At 36.4% G+C, this 11,952-nt stretch overlaps 1 protein-coding gene across 1 annotated transcript in view; it reads right to left on the minus strand.

The window, feature by feature from the left end:
- Positions 1-664: 664 nt before the first annotated feature.
- The window catches only part of LOC108966445 (lachesin), an 82,216-nt gene continuing 70,928 nt past the window's right edge, over positions 665-11,952 (minus strand). Inside the window, exons 7-10 of the mRNA XM_018929736.1 lie at positions 8,061-8,180; positions 1,946-2,116; positions 1,042-1,599; positions 665-840 (exon numbers count right to left, since the gene is read on the minus strand). Coding sequence (XP_018785281.1) covers positions 665-840; positions 1,042-1,599; positions 1,946-2,116; positions 8,061-8,180 — 1,025 coding nt within the window. The remainder of the gene's footprint in view (positions 841-1,041; positions 1,600-1,945; positions 2,117-8,060; positions 8,181-11,952) is intronic.

The raw sequence follows: 11,952 nt of genomic DNA on the forward strand, positions 1-11,952 counted from the left end.
GTTGTATAACTTCTAATTAGGATTTTAAAGCCAAAACGTTATACCAAGCAAGTGTATATATATTTATGTATATAATTATGTATAAATTAATACTACACTTATTTTACATCGATACTAATATTTACAAACATAAACTTTTACTATATACTTTGCTTCGATTAGCTTAATCATAACATGATTGTTTGCCTTACTCACTAGCTTAAATTAAAGTGAGAGTTATATAACTCCAACTATAGTCAATGGTTATACATATGTAATATAAACTAGTATATATATAAACTGGTATGTACAAAATGCTATTTTATTATTATAACCTTGATTTTCGCCTTTATAACATTTAACTTTTGCCAACTACAATTTCTAGATAACTTATTTAACAGCTTAACATTTTTGTGGCTTTCTCAATTTCACAATAATATCTTAAATAGCGAATGAAAAATCGGTTATTAACTGACTCTGTTCTTCTTTTTATTTTTGTAAAGTTCAATTTTCAATTAGACTAGTATTTTATAGTAATGCGTTTTAGGATTTTTGTTGAATATATGTATGTATGTCTCTCATTATTTGATTCAATTCAATTTAATTATTTTTTTAGGTTTTTATGTTTTATATTTTCATACTAACCTGTCTCTAAATTCAGTTTGAATTCAACGCAACGTAAAATTCAACTGGTAACCGCAAAAGGAGACGTCACATCCGACTTCGACATTTTCGACACATTGACAGCATCCGCCGAGCATTGTCGCACTTCTGCATCGCTCGCAACGCGCACCACGTTGCGCACCTCCTCGGCATGGCTAGAGATGACGTGCGATTTTGCTGGTGCGCTGGCACGCCGCGCTGGAGCCACGAATTGGCATTTAACGACAACCGCGTATTATAATAAATGCCAGCAGAACGAAGTGATTAAACTGGGAATGAGCAATGCAAGCAGCGCTTGCTGCCACTGGCCACGCCAACAGTAATAGCTGCTATCCAGCTGCTGTTGCCACCAACACCACATCCATGACCAAAGTGACGCCAAGCGCCCATGTTGTGTACCTGTGATGGGCGCTGACAGCACCTTATTGTCCGTAGCGTTGTGTACAAATATGTCAGTAGCACAGCGTTGAAATGTAGGCTCGCGCGTTATGCCACCAAAAAGAGTTAACGCGAAACCGCTAGCAATGCTGAGGCCGCCACTGCTGGCGCCCAAGTTACCGAAGTCCAGATTGCCAATGCCGCCGACACTGCCACCAATGCCACCACTACCACCGGCGCCGCCAGCTGAGTTGTGGTGGTGATGACGACCATCAGTGCCACCACCAGCATTGCCACCACCATTTGTGGCACCACTGACACCGCCCATGCCAGCGCCGGACATGGCCGGTCTATGTGTCGGCTGTTTCTGTCCGTTGGCGTAATAGATGTTCGGCGTTAATGGTGGCAAGGGCAATTCGCTGTCATCGAAATCCTCGGCTGAGCCGTATAGGTCCTCGTCGTCTGGCTGATATGTGACTTTGACTTGTTTCATTTTCAACACGTCATTGGTGTCCGCGTCGTTGTTGCCGCCAATGCCGTGCTTGCCAGCTGGGTTTTTACGATTCGGACCGGGTATTTCTGCGGTGAGACAAAATATGTGCGTATATAAAATAAAAGTATAAATAAATGCAACGAAATGATGGAACAACGCAAAAAATAAAAAAAAATCGCACACACAAAACAATTTGATAAGGAAAGTAAGTAAAGCTGCGCACATGTTAAAGCGAGATCTCACTCTCGGTGCAGCTTTCGCGCTCCATTTTATGGCCAACAGTGTTGGCAGCAAATTGCTCAACGTAATTGAAATAAAGCTGAAGACACAGGCAAAAAGCGCAAAGAAATGAAATAATAATAATAAAAAGCCAATAAAGCTGCGCTACATGTTGAGAACTAACTGTTAATGCTTAGTGTATTTTAAACTCACCATAAAGTCTTATGCTACTGTCCACCTCACCAAGCGAGTTCTTCGCTATGCAGCGGTAAGAGCCAACGTCGTCTTTTTGGAATTTACGCACAATCATTGTCATCTTCGTTTCGTAGAGGGATTTAGAGGATTCCTGTACATGATACTTCAGCGAGGACACAATCATTTCACCTGTTGATGAGAAAGGCAAATTAATAATATTGTCCTTCGTATCATTCGTCTTGCATATATAAACTCATTTACTTTTTAAGCCTGCTTACCAAAATAACAGTACTTTGCGTGTAATTTGGTTATTAAGTATATTTAAAAAAGTCTCATGCAAATCACAGTCGGAGATAAATTAGAGCTTAGGCAGGAGTAGCATTGGAGGTACATAAGTCGTGAAGATTTGCTACGAAAAAAGTGAAGTTTTGCGAAAGTGTGTGTAACATTATTTTACTATTGTAAAAACATAAACAGTCCTTCGGCTGAATTAAGCTTCTTCTTATTTATTGACGTTTACAACAGCGCTCCATTTCTTCTTCCTTTCTTTGTTTGGCGCTGATTGGATATTCCATATGTAGCTAGGTCCGTCTACAACTGGTCTTTCAAAAGGTGTGGAAAAAAAGGACTACACTCGCATGGAGTATTCAATAGACCGCTTTTATCAGTATTTGTGGTGAACATAGCCGCAAGGTGTATGTATGCTCCCTAAAACTGCCCGCAGACTCAGAGAACATGGGTAATTAAATGACTGTGAGCCTGGAAACTCTGAAATTCTCGCACACTTTGATTTCGTTCTAAAATACTTGAACTACCAGATCGTCGTACCTTGACATGGCTGTTGTTTTTGTTGTTGTGCTCATATATCTAAGAGGGTGGTATGGGTGGGTGGGTCGCTGGAGGAGAAAGACGCTGAGCTTTGTATTGCAGGTGAATCAAACTTTTTGGGAAAGATAGATAGACTAGGCTTTCTGACAATTGTAACGTCATCCAAGCGGAGATAGTTTCCATAAAGTTAGAACCACCTTCAGGTGGAATCTATCCGATAGTGGGTTTGCGATATTTGCCTTGAGATCACTGTGCGCTGAAGACAGGAGAAAGCATATTTAGATTTCTTATCTTTGACATCAAGCTACTGTATTTTTAGACTGGTTTGAATGCCTGGCCATAGCGATATTGTTGAAAACGTTAAGACGGATGAGCTTACTAGGACAGTTCCTTCAGTCTCCAGAACTACGTTATGAGAACGGGCAGGAGCAGCAAGATTGAACATTTTATCAAATGTCAGCTGTAAAAGCTGTTTGGAAGGAGTTAAGTTAGAAAAATCTCAACACTTTCTCCTCGCTTTTGTCACCTCAAAAACACCACGGATCTCATTCACTTTGTTCCAACTGACAACAAAGGACTGAATATAACAGTCTAAGTGTGATACCTCCATCATGCCAGGAGATCAGCCCTTTAACCTAACTTAATACTTACCTCATGGGCTCGATATTATTCGACGAAGCTATGAGCGTAAGTTCGAGGAAAGAAATCAAATGATCGATTTCCATAGAAAGTCATGAGAAACGGTCATAATATGGATGTTAAACCATATAGGCAAACAGTCAACCAATTCATTAAAAAATATTATTATATTGTACAATAAGCAAGAATGCGTTTGATACCAAAATTATCCACCAAAATCATTCAAACGGACCCGCGTGAGATATTGAGGGCCTTTAAAGGCTTTGTACCACTCGAAGGCTTGTGTTTTTGATAAAACTGAATCACTGTAAGCCTTTTACAACATTTACAAGGATTTTGCACGCGAACTTTGTTTAGAAATATAAAATTACACGAGCCGAAGGTCCTGGCAGCCAGTGCTCCTTTTTTTCGTGTAAATAAAATAATTGATTTTTTTTTCACATTTATAAATAAATAAATAAATAAAATTTCAGAAAAACTCTTTGTACGCCATTTTTATTCATTGTAAAAATCACAACTTACGTACGTACCAAGGTGTACCGACTTAAGCAGCTGATGTAAACAAACGGGTTGATATGTCGTTCTCATATTTGACATAGTTATTAAAAACAGTCCTAATAACTCAGAAAATTACATTATTTTAAATTACTATTTACCCGGGCAATTTAATCAGAATATTCGGGTGCTTTTTTGTATCAATGTATGCTGTCATGCTTTCTTATGTCGAAAACTGATTTGTTCTCAAAAATATTTCCTGTTTACATCATTTTCGTTTGATTGTTTGTGTGTATGTCTTTTATAGAATTGTTAACTGAACAATTGATCATGTGGTGATTTTTAAAAAAAGTTGTCGTGCATGAGGAAAATAAGGCTTACACATAAAAAAACTTAGTACAGTTTCTCAAAATAATTTGAATATTTGTGTAATGTCTTCCCTACAAATTTACTTTAGTTGATGGTGTTGCAACGTGCGAGCATACAGCTATTACATCATAAATACAAGTCTGCAATAATTTATACAGTTATTATTTCTATTGATTGATCTACTAAAATCACTCCGGGTTTTAAATTGAGTAAACTTATATTTACAGTTAACATGCTTTTAATATAAGTCGATTGTGATGCATTATTAGTCAATTCTGCGTATGCTCCTTAAGGACTTCTTAAATTCCAATTATTCTTGAATATCCACTTTAGAATATTTTTTCTAACGGCAAGTAACTCGTCATTAACGTGAATCACCAATTTTTGATATGTTGTAAAAAAATCATGAGCCATTCAGTTGGTGCTTCTTCTATTTCATTAGATAACTTATAGACTTTCCCAGATATAGCACAACAAAATTGTCGCCATGTCATAAGCGACCAATTATTAATACTAATATCGTTCTAAAACAATTAAATAACATTTCTTAAGTGCTTATATTTTATAGCAATTCTTATTCAAAATTTTAATTAATTTTCCTACAATAGAACCTCCTCACATCCATTTTCCCAATTCTTGCAATGAAAATATTGGATTCTAAGTACACAATATTCTATATATGTATGATACGTACATATATACTAAATTCAGCAACATATAGTTAAATAAAATAAATAAACATTATTTACTCGTAATAACATGTCTTTCTCGTTTTGACAATAATAACAGCAAGTACTCTGTTTGGAAGGCATTCCGGCGTACGGGGAAAGTAGAATGAGTATATGAAACACTTTGTCTACAATGTTTGCTCGTTTTCTTGCTGCCGCCTTCATTCTATTTAGTTTTCATTAGGAGAGCACTAAACTCTACTTAATTGTATATATATACTATAGAATGTCGTATACACAACATATGTTTTTCTATATTGAGTTAAAATCTATCTTTCATGTCCTCCAAAACAAAAGGCTTTCATTCATCTCATTTTAGCTTAGACATCGTCGATAGAATTTTGGAAATAATATTCGATAATCGTGCAGAGAGACGGAGTAAAATCAATTAGTTTAAAAGCATATAAGAGTTAACCGTACTGCCTGCTAAATCTGATTCGTATAAGTTGCTGTAATAGTCGAACTACGTCGTTACCGAAAGAGTTTTGCTAATAAACTGGCGAATAGTGAGAGTTCCGCAGTTACCTTGTGATCTGAACAACTTTTGTGGGAGTTTCGTATGCGATGGTCAACCATTAGCGTGTAAGACACCTCTGGCTCGGCGTAATATGGTTATACCCGAGAACTGTTCAATGAGTGTTGCTATAGGGAGGGTATAAATTTTTGCGGATGCAAATTTCGAAATTTGTTAAAAGAAGACGAGATGAAATTGCTCTGTACTTACATCTTGACGGTGGTGTATTTTGTATATGAAGAGGTTTATATAACAGAAGTTTATCTTCAACAACTCTAACCTTGATCTTACTAACAATAATTTTCCGACATTATTTTCCTATATAGTTTTCATTAAACAATGCGAAACCCTATCCAAGGCTGCACCCTCCAATGGAAAGAAGAAAACAGTCCTGCATAAGGAACCCCCTTTTTGATGAAGACCACTGCAAAACTTATTGAGGATTATGCTTTAAGGAGTTAGCGGTAGTCAGAGGCACGAAAAAATGACAATTTTCAGATTTTTTTTTTTTGCTATTAAATCGTGTTATTTTACAAAAGTAGTAATATGGGATTATTACATAATGTGTTGACTTGAAGTCACGAAATTAAAAAAAAAAAAAAAAAAAAATATTTCCAAAGTTATAGTTGTTTGTGTTGACCCTGTTCCAAAAACAGGTACTTGCGGTGACAACCATTAGATGAAGATTCACTAAAATCAATCGGACGAAAAATATTAGTTTTATAAATAGATAATCTTGGGCCCGATCGAAGGATTGGCTTTTTCAAAAATTAACAAAATGGTGACCTCAGGAAATTTTTTTCTCAATTTCTGCGAAAAAATCAATAGTTAATTGTCTCAAAAAATCGAAATTTTTGAAAAAATAATCCTTCCATCAGGTCCGAGTTTATTATGTATTATTAAAGCTGTATAAATTTTCATTAAAATCTACGGAGCAGTTTTCGAGTTACAGTTGTCACCAGTTCAAAAAACATTGTTTTGAGAAAAACGCGTTTAAAGTTTCACACTACCGCTTTGAAGTGACCGAGCCCTCTTTGTTATTTGTCGAATAACTCAAAAACTAATTATTGGATCAATGTAAAATTATCAGAGAATATTTTAAGATATTATATTTAACGAAAATGCAAAAAAACGAATTAATTTTTTTGAAAATTCTGATTACCCCTAACCCCTTAAAGGAATATGTCTAAACTGATTAGTAAAACAATTGAAGATTTGTAATTGACTACTTTTGGTCCTTTGTGATACTAGATAAAGTTCACATACTAGGTTCATAAGGAGTAGTCATCTTTCAGGATGCCTGCGCTTGACCCGAACTTTATTAGACTTTGTGACCTCACTATCTTGGTTATACTTCTTCCAATATACAATTTCGTTCAAATGTGCTTAACAGATGCTCCATTGTTTAGCTGGTGCCTTGCTCTAGACATTTTTTGCAGTCTTCTCGATCTGACAGCCCCATTCCGCGGTCGTGTGTCGCTACCAGCCAGTGACCAGTTAGTATTCTGATAATGTTCCTACAGTCTCTTCTATCAAGTGCCAAAAGAAATTTTGTGACCTTCCAATCTACCATTTTGCACATGACTTTTGCAATTAACAGGTAACTCTTTCCATTGGGTTTTGATCATGCTTTGGTTCTTTATCATGCTCCTATAGTCAATGCATGGGTTTCCCAATGTTGGTCAGGCTTTCAGGTGTTAGCCGTTCACCATACTTGGCAATCTCGTAAAATATTACACTGCCGTCAATGCTTTTATGGCCTGCCACCCAGTAGAAGTGAAGTTGCTTGCTCTTGGCAAAACTGTCTACTGCCCTGCTTCCCAAGCCACTGGCCGATATGAGGTTACTTCTTGGTTGCTGTTTGTCTACTGTCCGGCAACTTAAAATACTGCCCTATGCCTAACTCTGGATATCTCAGTATATCACCGCACCAACTCCATCCTTCATTTCAGAGCATTCCGCATAGATGTTTAGAGTATTGCGTAGGCGATAGGTACTCAATAACAATATATATTAATATTAATTATAATTACTAAACAAGACATTTCTCCAGTGCTCGAATATACGCTAAAATCTGTACTCAGTTATGAACTGAAATGAACTTTTACTACAATTTACAGTTATATGCCTACAGAGGTAACCCTTGTCGCAAAACTCCTACCAACACTATATTCGGAATCGTTCAGCCAACTGCCTATATGACCCTTGGTCAGTTCAACACTCGTTTGTTGGCTATTTGACCTTAGCTCGGTTCAATAGTTGACTTTATAGCCATTAACTGTTTAATTGGGCCAGTACTAATGTGCGTACCTACATACTAGGCACATTTGTATGCATGCATGTGGCAGTGTCATTATGTAAGGGCAGCATGTGTACGAAATGTCTATAAAATGCAAAAATAATGACTCACCATTACTACCCAGCGTAGTGGCCTGGCCATAATGCCACACACCGCATCACACTACATCATATCCAGTAGGCCACACTACATTCCCATACAAACGCAAACACACTCACACACACATACATTTATTACAGTAGAGTGTTCTAACAAACTTACCAGTGTCCTTAATCCAGTAGTTAATTGATTTTGGTGAGGCCTCGACGTGACACTCGATCTGCACATCAGTGCCAAGCGGTGCGCCAACTAATTGATTCGGTACTTGAATGACAGGATGAACTGCAAAGACAAAGACCATAAATCAAAAAGAATGCCAACAAAGTGTTAGTCTATGTGGTGGTGGTGGGGCAGCAGCAGCAGTAGCAAATTACCTACAATGTGCATGTAGTGGGTATATTTTCATGTTGCTGCCGGTGCCCGTACTGGTGCTGGTGGTGTTGTTGTTGGTGTTGTTGTCACTGTTGGTACGAGCAACATATGTGGTTAGGTCAATTAAGGGGTACTTGACTGCTGTAATTTTATGGTAATTTTTAAAGTTTGGCGCTCGAGTTTGGCAAATGAATTCATGTGAGCAACTAACATATTTATGTGCTCACAAAGTATGCCGCCTTTGAGGATAAATTTGTGGTTTGTGTGAAGAAAAAAGTCTCTGTGAGTAATGACTACCAACGATCGTTTTAAAAGTGTGCCACGTTTGACTATGTCCTGGAACATACAGCATTTAGTGAGTCTTTTTTTCTAAATTTTGGCAAAACTATGCAAAATACTATTCCATGAATATTTAGTGTGGAAAATTTCCGTATTTTTATATTGTTGCTATAATATGTTGATTTAGAGTTTAACTCTTATTTTAAAGCAAGACTTTTCAACTGTCAATTTTATTCAATTTTCCAAGGTTAATATTCACGACCTTCGGAAGAAAGTTGTAGCAACAGTAAATAAAAGTCTTCAAAATCTTCCAGTTTTTCTTGCTTTTCTTGGTATTATTCTGATTGGATTCTATTAGTTTTGCCTTACGTACTAAATACGTAGTATATATTCCCAGGTGTGTCCAAAACTGCATGATGAAAACTGAAGATTGTTATTTAGAATCTCATTTGGATCGGCTATCAGTTGAGTTACAAATTACGTTAATTAACGAACAGCGCTACCAAAGAGTTTTGACAAAGTTTCCATGAATTTCTTAAGGCTCAATTAATAATTTTAACCGAAATTTATGTGTACGTGGTATATTTCATTCCTTTCTTATGCAAATGCCTTAAGGTGGTAATCTTTATACTTAATTTGAAAGTATAATGTCTTGAGAATATAGTATGAAAACTTCAGACAGAAATTCGAAATATTTTGAGAGTTACAACGAGTTTCCTAGAGCGCCACGTAGTCAGCACTTTCGGAGTTGTTGAATTTTAAACGCGTTTTTCTCAAAACATTGCTTTCCTGGTTGGCCCAGGTCCTAACTTTTTTCTACTAAACCGATTACTTTAAAATCTTAACAGGCTGGTCTACGCACTTATAGTTCACGTCGGTACTAACGAGAATTTTTTTCACTCTTAACTTTTTATTTTACAATCCTTTATTTGCTAAAACAAAAGGACTTTTTGCAAAGTTCGCCATTTTGTTATAATATTTACTCTTGAAATTTATCTTCAGTAATTCCGACAAGAATGGCATGTCTATAGATTAGGAATAATCAAGAATATTTGATTTCAGATAACATCAAGAGCCAAAATCAGCCGGGCCAACCCGCAACCGATAGTACCAATTCTTTTCCTATACAAAGTTTGGCATTTGCATTGATTATATTTTATAGTCTGATATTTCTTCTAATCATTGTATTCCCAGTCTGCTGTCAAATATGCCAATTAGACAATGGCTTGTAAGTACTCCTACTTGAGTTTTTATGCTATTCATTTTGAATTTACTAGTCGGCATTTGTGGTTCATGCTCCATTTGATCCAGCATTTCAAGTTTGCGTACTTGCTGAGCAGGGTTGGTTCCATCCAGACTCAACTATACAAACAATATGGTCGCCAAGTAAATGTTACAAGTAGCTAGATGTTAATAAATTCCTTATTTTTCGGAGTTCAATTGTTAGGTTGTGCCCTGCTGATCCTTGGGATGGGTCTTATGGCACCTTGACTCATCCCGTTTTGTTCAAAAACTAAGTCTGTTGATCTGCATATTGCCATGAAGGGATACACCAAAATGGAGGGAACCATCGCGAGATTTAAAACATGATATCTATTTAAATTCGAATTATGTTATCTATGAATTATTATATAATTAAAAAAAAAAAAAAAGGAATCCTAAAATAGTGATCATATATGACTGATTATGATTTCAGGAAACCATTAAGTTGTAAAGTTTTCCGTAGCTACTTTACAAGTGCAAACTGAAACGATGTAACGAAGCCATTTTTAATGATCAGAACTATGAACCAAGTTGATTTCTATAATTGTTAAAGGAATTCATTAGTCAAATGTATAATAAAAAAGTTCCATTCACATGTCAGCTATTTCAAAAGTAAATAAGTGTAATAAGCCGAAAAGCTCAGTGTTGCTTGTGCTTGTGACCCAATACGTTTTGGAGTGGAGAAAGATACGTTAGCTGATCTAATCATGCTTAAAATGCATTTCATTCTCAAAAAGTTGCAAACTTGTGCTCCAACATTCATGGTTTGGAAATCATTGGAATGATAACGGCATTGCTTTGAATAGTTCAGTACTATCTTTAAATTACTACAATACTCTTCTGAATTCGGCGCTGAGGTACAGCTAGAGATCAGAGTATTTTCAAAATTAATTTAGTTTGCTTAAATTATCTAAAGATTGCTACACAATCAATCATATGAAATTTTCAGCATTTCCAAATAAGTTTTGCTTTTCCTCGCCCAAAAGGTGCTGGAATGAAGTATGCTTGCCGCATATACATAGCTACGCTGTAAATCAACATTCAATGGTGCAACATGCAACACCTATTGATTAGGAAAACTTTACGTGCTTCTAGGCAAATCACGAAGTGACCAGAGACAACATTTAAAGTTGCTAACTAACTCATATGCAAATAGTCGGAGCGGTGGCAGTGAAGCCAGCACTTTTTGTATCTAAATCGATTGCGGCGCTCTGCAACTACCGAACTGCCGAATTGTGTGGTTTTGTTGGACATTTTAGCAATTGCAACAACAACAACAAGCCTGTGTTGAAAGGGCAAATCAGCAATGGTCTGGCATGCTAGCAAACTGATACACTGATACAAATGCTAAAATCAAGAACAAATATCAACAAAAACAAGAAAAACATTAAAAATCAGTTCATCAATTTGAGCTCGAGTTCGAGTTCAGTTCAAAAGGTATTGAAGTCAATGCAATTTGGAAATATTTTGTTGTAAATGCTGTAGTGAAGCAGAAACCACAGAGCAACCGAAGCGAGTGACATTTTGTTATTATTCCAATGAAGAATGGCCAGAGCTATGCATATATGTATGTGTAGGTGCACTCACATGCTATAAATGTGCTATATGTACACGGGTGTGTTTCTTAGCAAAAGCGGCGTAAAGTAAAGTGGTGTGTGCGGTGGGCCGTTCTATAAGCGAGAGCAATCAAAGCTAGTTGAAAGTTGCATGCAATTCGCAGAAGAAGAATCTGCAAAGACCATTCAGAGAAGCATACGAAGCTTATCACAAGAAATATGTTCATACAAGAGCAAGTGTAGCTTTTGAAACACTGCAGATGTTCAATATACATATGTGGAGATATTTTGATGGATTTTGATGCGTGGCGCACTTTGTAGAACAACTCAGAGTTTTTGCATAAATGTGTGTTCCTGGAAATTTCAGACATACTTCAGCTTTCTTCGCTTAAACAAAAAAAAAAAAAATCATATTTGTTGTGTTATATAAATCTTTATAAAAAAAATAGGCAAAATTATTCCAAAAATGAAAATTTGTTCACTTGGTTTTATAATTCTTCTTCTTCTTGATTGGCGTAGACACCGCTTACGCGATTATAGCCGAGTTAACAACAGCGCGCCAGTCGTTTCTTCTTTTCGCTACG

Source organism: Bactrocera latifrons, unplaced genomic scaffold (assembly GCF_001853355.1).
Source record: "Bactrocera latifrons isolate USDA-ARS-PBARC rearing strain unplaced genomic scaffold, ASM185335v1 scaffold_0, whole genome shotgun sequence".
NCBI lineage: Eukaryota > Metazoa > Arthropoda > Insecta > Diptera > Tephritidae > Bactrocera > Bactrocera latifrons.